Source organism: Nipponia nippon, unplaced genomic scaffold (genome assembly GCF_047370975.1).
Source record: "Nipponia nippon isolate SJK-2023a ecotype South Korea unplaced genomic scaffold, ASM4737097v1 scaffold_5, whole genome shotgun sequence".
NCBI lineage: Eukaryota > Metazoa > Chordata > Aves > Pelecaniformes > Threskiornithidae > Nipponia > Nipponia nippon.
This window is the reverse complement of record NW_028262369.1, coordinates 37,751,025-37,773,083: the sequence shown is the minus strand read 5'-3', so window position 1 is coordinate 37,773,083 and position 22,059 is coordinate 37,751,025. Positions and strand designations below refer to the sequence as shown.

Below are 22,059 nucleotides of genomic sequence, written 5' to 3'. Positions count from 1 at the left end.
CCAAAGCTGAGTATATTTCCCTTGAGGCAATGGCTAACCACCATAAACGTTGATTGTTTCCAAAGGCTCAGAGGGGCCCAGGGGTCCTGAACTCTCGTTTATGCTGATTGTCCGTAATGTATTTCAAGCTTATCTTTCTATACCATATTGACTCAGAGTATGTAAGTGTTTGCATAATATGAAAACTTTACATGGAAGAAAGGTGTCAATTATCAAATATGAGCCAGGTTTCAGGGTGACAAGACGTTCACTTTTCATTACAGATCTGGCCTTGCTATTCCTTAATCCTGCCAGGATGATGATACTAGGAGGTTTTATGTATACTTGGCTGGACAAGATAATCTTTAAATACGTTTAATTACTAACTGTCTGTTTTGTTGTTTGTGGTTTTTTTTCTAGTGTTTTCAAATGGGAGATAATCTGACACTCAAAGTATTTACAGCACAGGTAAGTTAAACAACTTATATTCAAATTTTTTTGACAAAAGTGTTGAATTTATTGATGTGAAATTGACAATCTGCAGATCAGGAGAATAAGGTCTAGGCAGTATTCTAGAAGTACTAGCAAAATGGCAGACACAGAGTTGGAGAATACAGCACATAGCTGTAACTCATTCTAATGTTGACAGACCACTTTCAAGGCATAAAACCATATTAGAGAAATAAGTCATTTTTCCATATGAGCTCTCTCTTGAATCTCTTTATTGAAGCACAGGCTTCCAGGTCCGTAAGTCATCTTCACACGCCAGATAGAGTTCAACCTGTTGTTTCCTCAGCTACAGTTTTGTGTGTGAATTCCCTCTTCTCTTCTGTCATTGTGTACACCTCAACCTTCTCTGATGAGCTGTCTCCTGCCATAGAGAAACATAATATAAGATGTTCTCTTCCCCTGCCTTCAGAACAAATAAGAGGGTGGATTTACTCTGTTATTTTAAAGGGAATGTTCCTCTAATTTGGGAGTAATGAGATTAATTACTTGAAAAGCAAAGGAAGGAGCTTGCATCTCTCTTTATTGTGTAATAGATGCTATTTTTCTGAAGTATGTTACTGAATTGTATACTTCAGAGGTGTGTCTGTGAAGAAATAAGTAGCTGATCATATTAGAAGTTTTAGTTTATGTGAAACAACATAAGTGAGTTGATAGACAAATATGGCTTGCGATTTTTCTCTAACTCTCACTGATTCTTGCTAGCGGCATATTATCAGATTAGGAATATTTTACCATCAGAATAAATTACGGAAATTTTTTGCTGGACCCTGTGCTCCAAGGAGCTTCTACTAACATCAGTCAGATGCAGCCCACCTGGGAGGACACTGTTGCTAGCTGCTTATAATTATGAGTGTCACATGCAAACCACAGCTCCCATTATCTTTTCCCTTTCCTCACATCATCCTTCTTGTCCGACCAATTTCTGACTCTCTCCATTGCTCCTTTGAAGTGGGTTTGCTCTTTTCAGCTCCAGCACAGGCATTTCTGCATGTGCAGCTCCCAGCTGCTTTCCACAGGCCTATATTCCAGATGCCTGTGAGGACTAAACAAAGCATTACTGTCTATAGCACAAAGTATAGGGGAATACGTCTGGAAGAGGGAAGTATCAGCTGCTTGATAACAAGGAGGCCACTGTGGATGAAGAACTATTGTAAGGAATTATGGCAAGAGGAGAAATAAACTGTCCATTTTAAGTTACTTTTTAAACTTTGCCCTGACAAACCAGGAGCTTTAAGCCTACTGCTGAGACATTACTTATTTCTTGTCTGAGGTATTGTATTTGGTATTGTACAATAGTATTGTGGACAGGTTGTGAAGGGGCTTAACGCTGTGATTCAGTTTTGTAACCATGTAAGTGGACTCTGCCTTCCCACATATTTTGCTTAGGATCATTTCTTCTTTAACAGTAATCTGTTGGTGACAGGATGGAGTTCAGTTTTCACAGATGAGGTTCAGGATGGGAGAATGTTTCTCAAGTAGACGAGATTTGTGTGCCTTTGCTGTCCCTCAGCCTGCCTGTATGCTGTCTGCTCTTCCTCTGGGCTGCCCCCCAAATCTCTGGGGGAGATGGGGTGTTTGTCTCTCAAACACAGCCACAGATTACATGCCAGATATGTCTGATCTGTTAGGCTTCAAACTTCCATTAATCCAGACAGGGTCCTCTTTTGATCCTCACATCACTCTGCACTGCAGCTTTCAGGGCATCAGAATTGTTACTCAGGTGACTGGACTTGGCATCAAAATACAGGTGAAGCACATAAAATAGGAATACTGGCAGCTAAGAACAAAAAATCAAAGTATGGAGAGGATATTGCAAGCATTACTTTAGAATGAGGGTAAAATTGCTCTCCAGACTGAGTGGCCAACATTAGGTTAAGAAGGAGATTTGACTTGATATGCACACAAGAATAGTTCTTAACTTAAAAGAACAAAGTCATTTGTGCCATAGCACACCTAAAACAGATTGTGTCCTCTTTCATGTTGCGAGTAACATCACAATATTCAGGATTTTTTTTTTTTTTTTGAGAATCTTAAATGTAAAACACTGTTCTACCCACCTGGTTTTTATAAAGTCTGGATTTTAGAAGGGATGTGGTGCACTGGATGTCCTTTTTTCTATGTTGGTATTGGGGGAGCGGCAGTTCTAGTTTTAGCTTCAGCCCCTTATAAACCATATCAGTATAATGTTGTTCAGCCAAAAAGCAGCCATTACATTTGTACTATTTAAGCACATTGGACAAGAGGCAGTAAAGCAGCCAATAGCAGTTTTCTCTCACTTGCATTTTTAAAAACATGTGATAGCCTCAATGTTGTAGTCAGGAAAGGCAGCCCTCTGGTTCTATCATTTCTATTAAATGCCACTTCTTTAAACTAACTGGCAGTATGAATTTTCCTACTCACCAAGCAGTTTACTAATTCGGATAACTCCTCAGTCATCAAAGGCTCCTTCTTTGGTTGCACCACAATCATTGTGACAGTTCCAGGTAAGAGTATTTGGCAGGGATAGCTCAAGGGTTCATTCTTTTCAGAATGTTTACTTTACCTGACATATCTTTCCTGGGTGCCAGAGTGATTAATCATCTGCATATTATTTAAGGGAAACTAAGGAATACTATCCTCTCCATATAAGAAACAGCCAGGGGGTGTATAATAAAAATAAATAAATAATAAAAACCCCCTCAGCACTGAAGAAGACATGCTAGGAGAGAATTAAAATAAGTTGCACAGCAAGCAAAACACTCTGTAGAACAGTGTGTGCATGTGTATTCTAGGTTGGGCAGAAAATATTGACTGCCATCAAGATTGCCTGAAAATTCTCACTTTATAAACTACTGTAAACAAGATTTTTTAAAATTTATTTTTAATCATCACAGACTTTAACCCTCTGGGGTTGATATTTTCCATGTTGGGCTTCCTCCTGGGGCAACACATTTGGAATGACTATGATCAAAATGGTTTGGCTTTTTCTGGAAAGGAAGTGAATATGTATTGCTCTCTCTAAAATTTTGAGCAATTCCCCCCCCCAATTTGCATCTTTCTTTTGTTACTTCAAAATACCATCAAAATTTATTGTCAAAGTGTGATCTTCTGTCCTTGAAGTACTGGTTCCTGTTGAGAAAGATGCTATTCTTGCTTTATTCCGTGAGCTGAAATGATAGAGGTCTGTACGGTGACTCTGAATGTTGCCAGTGATACTAGTGAGCCAGGGGCTCAGCAGTAGGATTCCATGCTATGGCATTTGTGGAGAGCTGGATAGCTCTGAATTTTTAGAAACCTGATAATTTACAAATGAAAACTGAGATTGCAAGTTGAGAGTTTAAAATCAGGGTGAAATCTGCTGGATAAAGCATGGACAGCACTCACTTAATGAGCAGTTCAAATATTTTGAATCCAATATTTTATTTTTTCTCTTCTGTTAAGTGTGTGCCTTCAGGCCCTTTTTATTGCATGCTTTTCAAAACTTGCTCCAGAGACAGAATTATTAATTTCCTCCTAGGTTTCCACATAGCACTCAACACTACAGTGCTTCACAAACCATTAATGAAGTTATTTTCACAACACCCCGGTGAAATGAGGAGGAATTATTGTCCTCATTTGACAGATGGAGACTGGGACACAGTAATTCAAGGTTGAAAGTATCTACTAATTTGGGAATCCAGTCTTGAGACATCCTGCTCCAATCTTTTTCAGAATATTTAACATTGGGTAGTAAACTGAAAGCACAGCTCCCTTTAACTTCAGCTGCATTTGTGAGTGATCAGCACTTTAAGCAAGGTCGACCCCAGGTTTCAAGTCGGGCACAGAGCACATGAGGAACATACAATTGATAGATGACCTTGTGTGAAACGCGTGGTTTTAAGAAACTTGTCCTGTATCTCATAGACTGTCTTGTGACAAAAGCAGGTGTAGACTCTAGACTCTTCAGGGCAACTTTTAAACTGCCTTAAGTAGGAGACTGTCGTCTTTTTTTTTCCCCCGTCTTCCTGCATTCCTCACTGATTACATAACTGTGAACCTGGGGGATGGCAGTGCACTGGGCAGCCCTTCTCATCGACAGGCAGCAGCCTCTTGCCCTGCATTGATTCTTCCCGCAGACAAGTCCATGCCATGCGCTGCATGAAACGGTGACCTTGTGGAAAACTCAGTTTGTGGTAATGTAACTAAGTTGTATGATGATGCGTTTACCAAATGCCAAACTCTTGTCCTGCCTTTGATCACAAACAACTGAAGTCTGAGCTGTATCAATGGAGAGAACTTCAGAGGACTAATGAGATGGCGAGTATACTGGCATAAAATGGCTCTGCATATGTTTGTGTAGGCAGATGTAGTTTGGAGAGTAATGATTGCTGCCTAACTGTACTTATTTCCTCCCATTCTCTATCTCTTTCGCTTGTTTTATGCCTAGATCCCAAACACTGTAGGGTAGGGACTACTATGTTTTGTTTGTACAGAACTTGGTATAGTGTGGCCTTGATCAAGGGACCTCAGCTGCTCTGGTAGAGTGCCTCTTCGTTCACATTATTCGTGTTATCATCTGAAAAAAAAAAAGAGTCTCTCAGCTACTTAATTGAAATATTGGCTATATAGACTATTCTCTGACAACCTCAGAGGTAGTGACCACTGACACTTTGCTGTGTGAATTGCCCACCTAGAATGTTGTAGGGAGAACTGCAATTTGTTCCCTAACTTTTGTTTCTCTTAAGTGAATTTAATGTTTTATACTTTTCAATTTACTAAAGTGCTAGTAGTTTATTAAAACAGAACATTAAATTGACCTGTATACCTGTATCACAGGACTGTTGTGAAGATTAATAATTAGATAATGTTTGTAAAGCACTTTTTATAAGTGAAAAGTGCTGTAAAGTGCTAAGTATTATTATTGCAGCATGATAGAGATCACAAAACACAAGTGAATTAGCTCTAGGTTTAATCCTTGTAAGGCAAAGCATACCAGGGGCAAAATAACATTACAGTTATTTTTCTTACATCCAGCACTTCATTAACTACCACATAGGGTTATATAACTCTGTGAGAGTCTAACTTAGTAAAGTTTATAATCGTAGCAGGAAAAGTTCTCACGGGTTTTGCAGGCAAGACTTGTATGTACAGCCTTTAAGGTCATGCAGAGTTCCTCCAGCTATGCAGCATTAGTGCCTCCAGTTGCATGTAGGGACACGGCTGCCCACTGGCTCTGTCCAGGTTAACCCCTATCGGAGGAATGCCTCTGTCTAGGTTAAATAATACTGTCACTAAATACAGGTCTTCACTGCATGTAAGGTGGCATAATGCCATTGAATGAATACAGGCATCTATATCTTGTCAGGATTTTACTATGCTTTCTCTCACCAGCTCTTTTCCACAGACTCAGTCACTCCTTAATCTCTGCTTTTCCTCTAAATTTTTACTGAAGATGTGAAAGAGACACACCCCAGCAAATCCATCGCTTGTTTCTGGCTCCAGTCAAGTCTTTAATGGCTTTGAGAAAGTCAGTCAGCACTTTCTTTCCTCTTTAATTCTCACTTACTGCTTATCTTGCTGCAGGTGGCCTATTGCTACTGCTGCAATCGTTGCTTTTCCTGAGGATGCCATAAACACAGAATATTTTTTCATGTCCAGTTCTGGTATTGCCTGTTTTTGTCCCATCCTCTGTAGGACACTCTTCAGCCAAAACCTTGAAAGGTAGCATTAGTTACTTGGTATAGCTACACACTATTTTCTGAAAAGAGGAATGTGAAGTAGCCTCCTCAAAGAAGTGGTGTGCCAAAACTTTGGGAGGCAGTCCATCATGAAAAATTATGTGCCTCTTTCAATTGGATTTAACTTCTCCTAGGCTGTTCTGATTTTTTTTTTGGTGATGGGTTGTTTCTTGTTTGTTTGTCTTCCTCCTTCCCTCCCTTCCTCCTATAGGAGCTGTCAGTGGACAGCCTTTTAAGTCCTGGCTGCTGGTATGTGGACTGACTCTACAATTCCCTCTTAATTCCCCCTAGCCACCCTAGTCTGCCTGAAGCATTCCTCTGCCTTATCTTTAAAAAAAAAAAAAAAAAGGTGCACCAAGGCACCATGTCCCCCACTACAGTTCATATTGAAACTGCTGTGGTGTGTTTAATGCATTTGTTTGCTTCTGAAATGTGCAAAATGTGTATTAAAATGTCAGGTCTTATATGGTGAGTAGTGAAGAAAAAACAGTTACCCTGAGCAGTAGGTATGCGAGCTTCAGGGGAACAATTTCTGGGCACCTCAGACAAGTGTCTGTCAGGATCTAATTGCAGCTCATAGAGCAAATATGCAAAGCACCTGTGCTGGGAGAGACCTGGAGTTTACAGAGCTCACAAGATCATGGCTTTGTTTCCACATTGTCTTGAGACATCTTCAACATACCCTGCTTCAGGCAGTCTCAGGAAGGTGACATTGGGGTCCTCTGTAAGAAGGACTCCATCTGCCTTCGTATCCAGACGCTGATTGTGGCACATATAGTTACCATGTGGGCTAGAACAGATGAAGGCTGGAGAGAACCACAGCGCTGTGACCTGCCCTGGTCCACAGGCACATTCATATGTGCAAGGCGGGTAGCTGAGGTTGCCCTGTGGGACTTGTCCACAAGGTAGCCATGGTGGCCTTTCTGTGGGAAGCAAGGTAAGCAGAGGTGAACTTAATCATAAGCACAGCCTGAGTGCCTCTTGTGCATACTGTGGTAACTTTGGGAGGTACATGTGAGAAGTGCTAGAATTAAAATGTAGGTGAACAGGCAAAAGATTTGATTTAGGGACCTACTGATAAATTTCTATTATACTTGTGGTTTTGTGCAGTGGTAGGATTTCCGTGCGGGTAACACAATGAGGAGAGGTAACTGTAACTCTGTACAGGAAAGGGAAGCTCCACCTTGCCCAAATTGGAACCAGCTGACTCCAAAAACCAACAGGGTGGGGAGGGGATTATTTATAGTCAAACCAGCAAGGGGAGGATTATTTATAGCCAAACCTGGAAGCAAGGCGACAGGTGGTGAGGAGCACTTGGGTCAGACAAAGACATCTGCTAGGAATGTCAGTAATACAAAGGTAACACTGTATCCAGTAGTAAATGATAGGACAGAAATTACAGCTGACCTGGAGGAAGAAAGGTTGCAGAGGCATATTTGAGGGAAGTAACAATGTGTCAAAGGAATTAACTAAAAGTAGGCATGGCGCCAAAAATGAAATCTATATACCAATGAGAGACTTAAAAGTAGGTGAACTACGTGCCTGGGGATGGAAGAAGACTGACCTTCACAAAGTAAGTGCAACTCAAACAGTTGATACAAATGCAATATTGTAGTACATAATTATTAGCTCGACAGAATAGATCAGATGCTGGAGTTTTTCAGTACATGGCTATACACGATGTAAAACAGACCAGCCATGAGGATGGGGTGTAGCTTTTCTGTGATCCAACCATCTAATATTTCTCAATGAAAGGGCATAGAATAACTTGACAGGGAACTGCTGTTCTTCTAGTATAGTGTTTTTAAATGTTTTAGGAATATTGTAAGTTCTGTGTAAGGTCATTGGCATGGAGTTTTTTTTAAATCAGGAGAAAATTCACAAAAAATAATGGTAAGTTGATACTACTTGTTGCCTGCTCGATGAAATGATGTTGGAGACCTGATACCTGATTCTTGTTCTCACTAATGTTGCTTGCCGTTACTCTGGCATTATATAATGTAGACAGAAATGCATAGAGACCTACTGCTTGAGTGTAAAGGGTTAGTGTAACTGAAAATTGTTCCCCACCTGTGTAGTTGTGAGGAATATCAGAAGTAGCATTTACCCATCTATAAAATGGTTGTATGTGACAACAGGGCAAGATTCAAAGAACTAGTTTCTTGACAATGCAGACGATTACACTGAAGATCAGCTAGTTCTTCAGACAGGCATAAATGGAGAGCTCTCAATCATACATAAATTGCCTCAAGGTAGATGAGGCATGTATGCTTAGTAATAGTGGCCACAATATAATTAGGTTTCATGTCTTTGGGAGAGAGAGCACAATAACTTCTGTGGTTCAACACTGGGAATCCACCACTAGCCTGGTTTAAACTATTCTGAAATGTGCTTTGGGACGTTTGCAGTGTCTAAAGCAAATTTGATGGGCTAGAAAAATCTCTCACGCTATCTTATGTTCTGGTTGTTTTCTATTTTAAAAAGAAATTAATGAAGAAATGGAAAGTTAGAAGAAACCCAGAGATAGTCAAAGAAAGACTTTACTGTAGGAGAGACTTAGGTTTTTAATTCAAAGCGAGGAAAGGTACAAAATGAAGAACTCTAAAAAGGAGAGGAATGTTTGGGAGGGGAAAGGGAATGACTTGATAAGCAAGAAATGCAGAACTTGTCGAATGAAACTTCATGCATCTCATAATTAGCATATAGAACTCATTGCCATAAGATATCATGGGAGCCGAGCACTTAAGAGGATTGAAAAAGCCCAGACATTTGTACTGATAATAAGAGAATCCAAATTACATTTGTAATAGTAGAATAGAATAGTAGAATAGAATAAAAACATTGATAAATTAAGATGTAAAACTTTATGCTTGTGGGCAGGAGCCAAACACATGTGGATGGATTTCCAAGGAAACTCCATGCTTGAGGTGATTATTCCGTTATTTTCCCCTTGGAGTTTTTATTGCATTCCTTTGTAGCAATAGGTACTGATGCAGTTGAGGATCTGCTGAGGAACTCTGCGTTCCCTTGCATTTATGCTTGTGTAGGAAGGGAGAAGATGGTGCCACAAGAATATGCTCCTATTCGGTGCTTCTCAGGAGGAAACAACTTTTAGATGATTCTAGAGAACACAAGCTAAGTAACTTTGCGGTAACTGGCATCAAGGCCTGGCTCCTCAGTTGTGTGGAAGAAAGACCTGGTCAAGTTATCCTTAGCTCTCAGCCCTCCACAGCTGAGCCAGGAGTGAATTCTGTGCAACGCAGAGTCCTAGATGAATTTCTGCAAACCTGTTGTGTTTTTGGCCCCATGTCCTCCTTCAAAGTAAATTTATCATTTGAAGTACATAAATAACATCATTCATACTCAAAAGCAATGGTTCCTCCTCTGTAATCTGCCTCACACTGGCACTCTGCAGGTCATAGGTTGCGAGTGGTCTGTAAGTGGCAGTGCATGTTAGGTCTGTTGCCTGGGGGCCTCAATGCAGCCCCCAGCCTGCCAGGTGAGCCAGCACAGCAGATTTGCTTTCCGCCCCTGCCCTCCCTCAAATTGGGACTGCATCTAGCCACGTGGTGGTCTGCTCCCCTGACCTCTGTTCTGCAAGATAAGATAGAAAACTTTGGGAATCTCTTTCCCAAACTGAAGTGAGAAAATCTTACCGATTAAAAGTGGCAGTAGGTTGCTGCTAATGTTTTTGTCATTTCCAAAGGTAATGCATTTAATCCTGTCTTTCGCTGTTGCTTGACCCTATGGCTGCTGTAGCCACTTCCAGGCATTCCATCTGAATGGAAATATGGGTGAAAAAGCACGGTAGCCACACTGTATTTATTATGAATTTGAGAAGGAAGAAGAAACTGATTCAGCACTGCCTCCTTTTCATACTTCATATCTCTAAAAGTAGCCAGTTAATTACATTCCATGGTTACTGCTATTGTAATATGTGCTTATTTGAAGTGCAAAGATAATCATCGATTGTATGCTCTTGACTATACTATTAATGGTTTCAATACCCACATTGTGTTTACATTTTGCTTTATAACTAACGTTTAGCCATTGTGGTTTTAACATGTAGTAATTCAGTGAATACTGTCTCCATGTAATGCCCTTGCCATTTCATTCTGCGGTATTAAGTGTTGTTTTTCTAGGAAGGTCTTGAAATGTGGGGCATTATGTATGAGTTATGCTAATTTGTTAGGGCAATGAATACATTAATTTCACTAGTAAATGGCCTCAAAGCAATAATTACCAGTGTAGGTGTGTCAGAAATGATCATGTTCAGTTTTGCCAGTTAATTATTAAGATTTTGTTCTAAGGGACCCAGATTTGACATCCAGCTTCAATTTAGCCATAAATAAAAGTCTGAAGTATATCGGGCTGAAGAAATCTAGCCAAGAACTTGTTTTGCTCTTAGAAATTTCTACATTTTGTCTAATTGTGACTGCCAGTAAGATGCCAAAATAATTAGTGTCACTGATATGAGGTTTATACTATACCTTCCAAAAAGGCACATCATAATGAAAATAGCAATCGCACTTTTTCATTCCTCTCGTCTCGCCTTATGTTACAGAATGCTGAATTATTCAATGGTAGCATTACTTGCTAGTGCAGTATTAAATTTGAAATGGCTGCAGTTTATCGTTAAAGCTGAAGGGTTTTTTTTTTAAATGGAATTTACTTCTAATGGCCTAATTAGGTTTCTAAGTTATATCCATGCACTTCTTGAACTTTACATGGCTAACACTGTAAAGGAGACAAATGGAGGCACCTGTGCACCTGGATTACTTTCCATAGATGTGACCCTATTTTTAATTACAGTGGACCTGTTGAGAGCACCTAATAAACCACTGTTCTGTAATAACATGCTTTTGGGCACCTTACAACTGTATTTTTTCCGAAGGAAACTTGGAAAATTGTGTACTTGAGCTGAGATATGTTTCTCAATTATTGAAATGGTAGCAAATAAGAAGAGTTCTCCTATCTTTCACTTCTGTGTTCTACTTTGTAAAATAGAGACATAGAAAGAGGGACAGAGACCCTCTGTTCTCAGCGCTGAAGTTACTTATGTTTCTTTCATAAGATGTTTTCTGTTTTAAATTGCAAGGCGGAACTTTTCAGATCACTACAGAATAATGCTGGAAGAAATAGGACTGAGAGCTGTTTACTGTCTCTTTTTAGTTACATCATCAAATATGCTGCACTACTCAGTTGTATCATAGGAAAATGCACCATATATGGAAGCAAAGGACATATAGGGCTCCCTACGTTTCCCATCAGTGGACACGGATAACAGCCGGTCACAGTGGCTATGTCAGCTCTGAAATACATTTTGTTGAGTGCAGGGCTCCAGCCAAGCTCTTCAGATTTAAAGCAGAGGCCATCATTAGGCCAGTCCAGTAAGTATATACTCTGCAGAGTTTGCTCCCTGACCTTATTTCATAATCTCAAGCAGAGTCAGTGAATAATGACTTTACATCTAGCTTCTTAGATTTACAGATACAAAGAGTGGGTGTCTAACTGTGGCTTTCTTCTTTTGCATGATTGATAACTTGCCATTAGTTAAGCTGATCTTCAGTTTGCCTTGGGACAGATATAAGCAAATGCAACTGGTCGCACAATGAGTTTTGGCATGTATCTGGGCAGCCTGGCTACTTTACCTTCTTTCTGGTCAAGCTCCTGAGAAACCTAAGCATGCAAGGGAAAACAAGTATTGTGCTGTTACTACAGTAATTGCAGGCCAGCATACCCGTTTCTCTTACTGGATGACTTTTATTCTGGACTGCTTCTTTGCTGCTCCAGTATTTGTTTAGAGACTCAGAAGCCAAGGGAATGAGATGCTTCCTGTCCCAGATTGTGCCATTTTCCCAAGATATTGGGAGGAAAACTGGTCTTCCTTGTGTTTATTAGGCAATTCAGTGAAATGTATTGACAGTTAGTATTCAAACAAATCTAGAGTAGCACAAATCTACGAGTAATTTAGGAATACTGTTCACCATAGAGATTCTGGAATATGTAGCAAAATGTAGACAAAATCCCTTCTTAAATTTTATTCCCAAAAGATAAATCCCCTGGGAAATCAAGTTTTGTAAAAAGCTGTCAGTAGCAAAGAATTTTTTTTTTTTTCTCTCCATGATCAAACATTCTAGTCTTTCAGGGGATAGGCTGCCAGCAAGTCTGTTACTTACCTGTATATTCTTATTTTTTGCCATTAGTATTAGGTTTAAACATTTAAGGATTGATTTAATATTTATGGCATAGTTTAATAGAAGTTTAGTGATGTAAGGGAGCTGCTTGCAAAGATGTGCTTTGCACATAAGCCCAACTAGAAACTCATTTACTTACAGAATCAAATGCTAAGTAAAATAAACAGCTTGGCTTTCTACTGACATTTTATAGCCACCTTAAAGGAAAGGTGGGGAGGGGGGTTGTGTTGCCATGTGGGTTTAATTCACGAACTTCCACTCAGAGTGCTCAAAGGCAATACGGTAGTTGAGCCAACTTTCTCTGTTAAATCACAAAAAGAGAGGGGTTTTTTTGGTGTAGGTTTTTTTTTATTACCGAATACAGGGGATCAACTGCAGCTGCAAAGAGGAAATTTAGAATTATCATCATACCAGTATCAGAAGGTCCCTTATATTTATAGCTTCATAAAAGTTCACAGCTAGAGTATTTGCTGCCAACTCATAAAAGAACTAATGAAAATTTCTGCAGATTTTTTTTGTGGACAGTGATTTCTTAATCCCCTAAATCCTGATGAATTCTTATATTCAAAACATTTGCAAGAGAGGAGGGAAAAGGACTACTTGTTGCTTTAATAGGGTAGGTCACACTTAAACTCGCTATGGGACAAACTGTACTACAGTTTTACTTGGGAAACATCGCCATACTCCAAGTGTACCCATTAACACCAAGACGACTGTTTGTGACAGTATTATTCAGTGTAAAAGGAAAAAAGTTATAACATTATATTGCCTTTGTGAAGGTAAATTTCTGTATTGTTTGGATAAACTTTAAAATTTGATTTATAATCATAACAGTGATTATTGCTTCAACATTAAAAAACCTGTAATTAAGCAATAAGTTTCTTTCAGATAAGTAGCATTCAGCAGTAATGAGAACCTTGTGTTTTAATGTACCTCAAAAGGCGTTGTTACCCAATAATTCACAGGTTCTCTGAACTTTTGTGACTAAAAGCAGAAAGCTTCTTTTATTTACATTCCTAAAACTATGAAAATTATATCAATATTTTTATCTCCATCTGCTGTGGAAAACTGTTCCCGAAAGAAAAGCTAGTGATAGTAATGAGTTAGGTGAATATTGAGTAAATCTGATGATAATATGAGTTTTGGTGATTTTTCTAGTTACTGATCATCTTCCCCTCCACCCCTTCCAGTTATTGTTGTGTTTATAACATCAAGGCTGCTCTAAATTGTTGTTGCTCTGTCCCTTCTTCCCTGTAACCTCATCTAGTTGGAGAGAGCCTCTCCCAAGAATAGCATATATTTTTGAAGTTTCATACTTAAAAGTGAAACTTGGAAGTATCTTTGAAACTATGTAGTGAGAAATGTTCTGGGTTATAATAATAGAAGGGTGTCACTTGGTGGTACCAGAATAGAGAGAGCATGCTTCAAAACCAGAATGTTTCGAAACCTATTGCTATAAAAGGATTTACCTCTCAGAAAGAGGAGCTTCCTTAATCAAAGGAGCTAAACTGGAGTCATAGGATCACTGGTTTTATATTTGAACATACATTCCTTTAGAAGTAGTGACTTGCATAGGTGTGGCACTGGTAACTAGGAGAAAATCACAATAGATTCTGAAGCTCTGTAAAGAGCAGAATCATTTAGGAACTACCCTTTCTGGGTGGAATGAGGAGGGGAAAAGAGTGGAAAGTGTTGGGGGGAAAAAAGCTCCATTATTTTTCACTATGCCGGTTCTTTAGCTTTCTGAGCTTGTGAATAAGGGCAGTGGCTGTGTTCTTTTCATCTGTGTAGTTGTGAAAACTTGTGAGGAAACTTGCTATTTTTTTTCTGCTGAAGAGTAATAGTGCAGCGAAATATGACCTCTTTCATCTGAGAGACGCACCTAACAGAGCTGAGCCATTTGGGATGTCCTCTCAACCCAAACCATTTTATCATTTTGCATGTAGTGTGCCTCAAGCTGTGAAGCTATTTGTTGAACTAGGCCATGTTACTGTTTGACTGAGAGGAAGACAAATATTCTATATTATCCTTAATTTCCTTATAATTGTTTTAATCTTTGTTTTATAGTAAATGTATGAAAGTACCCTGAGGGTACCTTTCTGTTTGGTATTGTAGGTGTCTTACTTAGAGTTCAAGCAAGATGGAAATATTCAGGCCTGCTTTTTCTTCCTCTCACCTGAATGACTCACAGGAGGCACTCTAAAAATAAAATATTCAGCCATTCTCACTGCAGAACTCTGCCTCCACATGTGAAAGCATGCGGGGCTGCATTTCCCATCCATCTCGTTCTGGATATGTTTAGCAAATCAGATTAGGACAAGTGACAGCTTTGGCTGGAGAGATGTGCTCCTGCCAACTCCACAAAACATCTAGCTATTGCTCGGGGATTGTATGTTCCAAGTTAAAAGTAAATGGGGAGTGAGGGAAGCAGGAATATCTCACCACTGCTTCCTGTCTTGCATCTTGACTGCATGTTTATTCAGAGGCTGAACAAGTGGTCTTAAAGAAAATGACAATCTCCAGAACTTCTGAAGGGAGAAGATTTATGAGAAAGCACACAGGAGTCTCGTAGCTAGTCCTTCAGTTTGGCACTCTACCTAGATGTTGTATGCCCGGTTAATGACAGCTTGTCTCACTTAGTTCCCAATGGCCAGCTGTCTAAAGCCTTTGCTCTCAGTCTCCTTAATTCATAGTGGCATTTTCACCTGTGTCTTTGTTCAGGGATGGCTACTTCTGGATGCCGCCATGTCTGTACACCTGAACTTCACTCACACAGATCTGTTAAGGTGAGGACTCCCTTGGGAGTACCCAACCAAAGAGCACACTTTGGCACAGTTCCTCCACACCAGTCTAATGGGAGGGAGCGAGAGAATTAACAGAGCATAAACTGATAAGAGGGCGAAAGAACATCCCTGAGATTTTTTCTGTTTGAGTCTGTAGAAGTGAGAATAGTGACAACCTATCTGCAGGGTTTAATGAAACATTATAATCCCACTGTAACACATCTGTGGGGTGCCATAGGAAGCCTACAGAAAGTGTAGCATTGTATAATATATTTCCATAAGGGTATTCTTGTTTGGTTTTGGTGGGAGGTGGTACAGTTGCTGAAATCAGTGGGGTGGGAGGGTTGTCTGTGCATGCCTGACAGAACAGGGAAATACGGAAACTTCGAATAGTTCTTTCACAAGTTGTTTTCAAGCCTGAAATAGAGCCTAGTCTTCAGGGGGAAAACAAGCATCCTGATTTCACCAGATGTTAATGTTTAGTTCCATGGTCCCTCTAATAACAAGCCCAGTGAAAGGAGGAAAGTCATATGAATACATTTTTTGACATTTTGTTTATTACCATTTTATCTAGGCTAGTAGTAAATGAATAGACTTGTCAGCAGAAATCTCTCGGTGAAGCAAATAAAGAATCTTAATAGGCAGGGAGAACAGAACTAACAGCAAATTGCTCACAAAGAGCTCTAATTTATTGGTTTCTTTTCCATGAAGATACTGTTCTGGATTCTGGCTTTGCCAGAAGAAACAGCTGAATGATGACATGGATTCTCAGAAAGAAACTGTGCTGTCTGGTAGGAAAGGGGAAGACTTGAGGAAAGAGTCTATTTCTTTTAACAATTTCTTCAAAATACTTCATACCACGCAGTAAAAAATTTTCTTAGTTTGATTTGCTGATTTCAGTGAACTGGTCAAGTCTGCATTTGTAGAAGTTGCTGTGATGCCTGATTCCTCTTCTAAGTGACTGGCCACAGTAGAAGAACAAGCGAGGGCTTCTCTGGGTCTGTTGTGCAAATGGTGAAGAGCCCTGGGTTCAGGATATGCAGCTCCATGGGACTACTTCTTCTGGCTCGCTGTACACACCTGTACCCACTGGTACTACTGGCACACTGCTCTTGGGGTTGCTGCTTTTGGGAGGTATGGCACTGCCGCATTTCCTCCCCCCACCCTAGTTGGGCCAGCCTGTTCTCCCAAACAAGGGAAGAAGCTGCAAATCCCAGGGTTAAAAATATGACATTGTGTGGAGTATGCTTAGTAGTTACAAGCTGTGCTTTTTCTATTTTGTTACTGGCTGTGCAGTCAAGAGCAATCACAAATGTAGAGCATAAAACTGAATAAAGTTGTATAATTAGTAGAAATAAGTGTCGTCTACACTGCATTCCTCCCAGATCCGTTGGTGCAATAGAGACTATATCTGTAGGACTCCAGCCAGGTGCACACAAGGAGCTGTCATGTGTCACAGTAGAAGCAGTTGTGGACTCTTTCTCAACACAAGTCATTATTTGCCAAGATTACTAAAACTTTTCTGACCCAACCCATTCAGCCTTCAGTTTTATGTTGGTGGTATCAGAGAAAGTGCTGTGTTTTCAAAAAAGTAATTGCTGACTGACCTTATAGGGCAAGTTCATCCTCTTATTCCTTCCCTTGCCTTGGACAAGTAGAAAGGCGCAGAATGTAATGATGCATCCTTAAAAGTGCTCGAAGTCAAGATGGGAAAAAGTGGAGAGGTAAGGAGCAAAGTAGAATAGGACAGGTCAAATAATTTTAGGGAAATAATTTGTTTCTTGGATTAATTAAACTTCTTTTTCCACTGCTAAACTCATTCTCTGAACCTCTGTCATTATCACCTGACCTTGTCAGAATGTCGTTATGATGTACAAAAAAAAACAGGGAAGAGAAAAATTCTGAAACATGGCAATCTAGAAATGATAATGTTTTTAATTTGGTGCTTTATTGGTATTTTAATTTATTGCTCTATTGGAAGCACTCCTGGCTTTCAGGTGGAAGGAAGAATGAAAGAACAGATTAAGCCATGTAAAGGTAGTAAGACAGTAGAACTGGTTTGATTATGTAGACTAATTGCATGTTGTTTGCTTTTCTTTCTCCTCTAACTATGTTCCTAAAATGAATTCCTTTCATAAATCCAGTACAATAATTTCTGTTCAAATAAAAACTCGTCAGGCTTTCCCTCCTGCTGGAGAAACAACCTTAGAAAACAAAACAACTGTTGTAGCGACTCAGGAAATGTACTTGTAGTTTCTCCTGCATTTCGTGTTTTCTTTGTCCCAGACCCTGATGGAAGAACAAGACTCCAAGAATGTGACTTAACAAGGCTGTGACTTTACATAATGTTTCAAGGAACTATCTGACAATAATTCATCCAGCACAGGTCATTCATCCGATTGTAATCCACTTTGCAAAGGGCCCCTGTCAACTCTCTACCCCATTAGCCAGGCACAGCACCATTGCGGAGACTTTGCTGCTCTCCCCATGTGCAAGGCAGGGGGAATTGACTCCTCACTGTTCAGGAGATTCAGAGCTTCAACCCTGTTCTTCCCCAGCGACTTTTATTAGTAAGTGCTTTCCCCTATGCAACTGCAATTCTAGCTTTCTAAATGGACAAGAAGCCCTTTTGAAAAATGCTCTACAAAGAGGAATTTTCTGAATTGTAACTCTCCCTTTCTCATCCCCTGAAGAGGAAAGAAAAAGGATAAAGTAAAACGTTTGTCACATTTGATCCCCATGAAGATGCTTCTCTCCTCAGGTCCACAGAGACTGTGTGATGTGCATGGGAAGGTTCTGAAGTGCAGTAATTTTACTATGCTAAAGCTGCTGTAATTTTTCAAGAGTGAGTTTTCTGGATTGAAACTGGAGGCAAGAGGAGTTTATAAGGTCTTTTGATTTAGTGGGGGCAGGTGGGAGAATAGGGAAGGGAAGGGTAAAAAGACTTAACATCTACAGCGCTGTTTAGTCAGAATCTCCTGACACAAGCTCCTCTGTTAGACCATAAGATGAGAACAGAATAAGTTCTGGTACCTTATAGTACCAGTTCTGAAGGTGCCAAAGACTTCTCCAGTTCAGACAAAGCTTCTCCATCTCTCAGGCAGCTAGAAGTGTGTTCTAATTTACTACAGGCCCTTGTATACAACTTTGAAGGCTGGATAGCTTGCAAACACTGGTTTGTTTTTTTTTGTTGTTGTTGTTTTTTTTTTCTCTTAACGGGGCATTAGCTTTATAAAAGTGAAGGTTCAAGGCAACCTTATTTATCCACATTAATGTTGAATTAATTTTGTACCACTGAATGAATAGGGTGATGAAACACTTAGCTCCTTTCAATAAACGAATCTCTAAAGATTTAATTAAAAATATACTTGTATACCCCCCCGTATTTCCCAGTTGCTCCTCTATGAAGGAAAAGAAAAATGTGATCAACATATTCAAATCTTGTAGGGTTTTTGCCTGGATGCTTGTGTTTTGGTGTGGAAATATATAAAACTTACATTCAAGAAGTTGCCTTCTCAAACTACTTTTCATAACATTATTTCATCAAATGATCTTAATTTTCTGTATGACATTATCTTTTCAAGCTGACATAAGACTCGGCTGTGATATTTGCATGTTCAAGATGGAACTGTATAGCTTAGCAGTGTTTCTGCTTGTGTATGGATTTTTTTTTTTTTTAAATTTATAAAATAAATAGAGGAATCTAAGAAACAAGTCCTTCCAAAAGGATTTCCTTGGCTCTGTAGGTGATTTAGCTCTCTTTTTATCCACAGGAGCTTTCACTGGGATGTTCTAAAATGTGCTGTAGTGTTATAATCAAGTGATGATTTGTACATATCTTGGACATAATTTCCTTGCAGGCATGTAGTGTAGATTTCTTCAAGGAGAAAGATGATTTTAATTTAAATTGCATAGCAGACAGGACAGGGACAGATTATCATTAGAAATGGGTGAGGGCGGGGGGGAAAAAAAGGCTTCTGACTTAGGTAGAGTGCCAGCAATGTACTGCTTTGATTGAAATTACCTGGCTAAGGGGTTGCATTGGAAGAGATGCTATGCTGGATATCTACGAAAGAGCTGTGATGGCTGACCATTTGGTATTTGAGAATTAGTGAATTAACAGTACTTCCTGCTGGAATATAAGCAGCCTGGCAGGCAGATTTCATGTTTCTGTTACCTGTTTTTCTCTTCCCTTAATCTCACCACAATTAATCGAATCAAAGGCTAGACAGAAGTGAAGCGCTCTTGTTTTGTCACTGTACATATGTGGACTTGATGAAGCGCATCTGAATCATGATGCTGACTGTCCCTTCAGTTATCAGAAACTTATCAGAAACAGCGATCAAAGTTTGTCCATAACAGTGGCTTCTTTGGGTCCCTGTTTGCACCTATGCCATGCTCAGATGCTCTGTTTTCTCAGCTTTCCCCAAACTAACTGTAAAACTTGGAAAGCATTAGATGATGGGTTCTCCTGTCTTCAGCAGCCTGAAACAGTAAGCACAATCCAACAAACAGATAAGCGTAACCACTTTTTTTTTTATATCAGTGACATTCTGTAATAGAAAATCCTATTGTTGACTCTTTGTATTATAATCCCTGGGCATAGAGCTTGGGTGACTTGATTTTCACAGTATGCTGCAGGCCTGATGTGTTTCACCAGCGTTTAGACCTGGGTGGAGAGTTGTACTGATGCCTGTTGTAGGTGATGCTCGTGGCTGGATCTGAGGTGATCTCATGGCTTGGTCTCACTGACTGCTGCGTTTCAATTCAGTAATTTTACCACACTGACCAGGTACTCAGAAATTGTATTTTTTCCTCCCTAAGCCAAAATGAAGTTTGCCACCCATTGCCTGTCTCAGTGGTTTGTGTGGGAAGCGTGCTTGTGCAGGACTGGTCAGTGGAGCAGAGCTTTGGCAGCTCTGCGTAACGATGCCTCGCAACATGGGAAAACCTGCCAAATCTAGTGCTTTTCCTTGCCCTTAGGAGTCAGACTCTGTGAATAGGCACTTAAACAGTGAATGGGAAGTGGAAAGATGCCCTAATTTCTTAATTCTTCTATGTGAATGATGTAGGTCACAAGTAAAATCTTTTTTATGACCTGCAATATTGGGATTGTATCTATTTCAGAGCTCATTAAGTTTTGATAACTAAGGTGGTTTAATGACACACTGTACTGTGGGGTTTTTTCTTCTATATGTATGTATGTTTAACATGAGGATGTTTTACATGTGTAATTCAAATGGTAAATACTGGAAAGAAAAATTAACTATTTTCTTTTCAAGCAAAGAATTGACTATTGTAGTTTTAAAGGCAGCTTTAAAATACTTTTTAATTGAACCTCTGTTTTGTCTATAATGTCTGCTCTCTAAAATCATACCTTAAAAATTTTGGTTTTCTTCCCCTAGCTTTATACTACGTACTTTTAAGTTCAGTCTCAATTAGTCATATCAGTGTTGTTTTCTGACCCCAAAATCATATAGTTTGTAATATGGCTGGGAATTTGGATAGGAATTGCTATGCTGCACAAGAGTGGGTTTTTCAAAACCCTTCTATTAAAGACTGTGATGAAATGTTTTATGCCTGTACTGTCTGCAGTAAGGAGATGTGGAATTAAGGAGAACTGTAAAACATAAAAACTCTAGACCTGCATATGATTATTCATATTAAATTGAAGTAAATCATATTGCTGAATGAGAGAGTTTTCCAGCTCTAAAGCAATATTTGTTGTGTTTCTCTACCTCCTTTATTTTTACATGTGAGATACCAGCTGTGGAGGTAAGCATGGAGTAGTGCTCTGGCCTTTAATCTCTGGAGAGAGAGGGATTTGTAAATTGGATAAAGGTCAGTAGGGAATATTAGTTTTGTTAGTGATGTCAGACGAGTTCTTCTCTAGATCGCACAACCACTGTGCAATTGGCAAAAGTATGGTAATAGGCTGTGGTCTGTCAATTTAATGAGATATCGAGGGGGATCAGAAGGACCGAGAGAGGTTTTTAGTACCCACTGCAACGCTGTGCAAAAATCTCTCACAGAAAAAGGGAGATGCTTTAGTTATAGCCCTGAAAGGGAAATGTGGCTTATTCTGCGGAGCTCTGGTCTGAACTGAGGTCCACACTGGGCACTGTTTTGAGGCATCCAAATGCAGGAGTTCGTTCGGATCATTCCAGAGAGGTCGGAACACACCTTTCTCATCACACCAACTTTCATCCGAGTGCGCCTTCACCTTGCAGGGAAAAACTAACAGAAGGCATGCAGATGCCAGGGTGCTTGCTTGAGTTCAGAAGCCACTCTGGTGCGTTCAGCGTGTTTGCACTACAGGTGAAGACTGCCGTCCTGGGACTGCAATGTTACCAACAGACTCTCCCCAGACAGCAGAAGAAAACAGGAAAATTGTAGAGCTGTGTTGGTTTACAGGCACTTTGTGTTCCCCTACTAATAACCAGGTAGATGTAGCCTTTTTATGATGATAATATCATATACAGGGCTGTAAATTATTCACACAAGTAACTAATGTATTTTATATCTTCTCAGATTGTCCAACAGCTTTGCAACATCTGTGAAAATACTTATTGTTTGGAAATTGCACTGAGAGTAATTCCAAGACAATATTCTTGGTTTTAGACAGGTCCTTTTGAAAATATTGATTTTTCAGAGTCTGAGAAGCATTTACGCATTTTATTAGTCACTTAGATCGTGTGGTATTTTTCCTGTCCCTGGCTATGCAAGGTTGATTCTTAGAGTGACTACTTTATTTCAGGTGGAAAGTGTCCCTTCCATCTGTTTTTCCTAATCACTACTTTGGTGAACATTTGTCACTGAATGCATTCCTTGTATAGATTTTACGGACAACTAAAATAATAGTTGCAAATACAACCACAAAAAGATTTTTGGTTT

The 22,059-nt window shown here is 39.6% G+C and overlaps 1 protein-coding gene across 1 annotated transcript in view; it reads left to right on the top strand.

The window, feature by feature from the left end:
* LOC148052134 (uncharacterized) overlaps positions 1-22,059 on the top strand; it is a 79,810-nt gene that overhangs the window by 33,763 nt on the left and 23,988 nt on the right. The window contains exon 3 of the mRNA XM_087730322.1: positions 400-447. Within this exon, the coding sequence (XP_087586448.1) occupies positions 400-447 (48 nt within the window). The remainder of the gene's footprint in view (positions 1-399; positions 448-22,059) is intronic.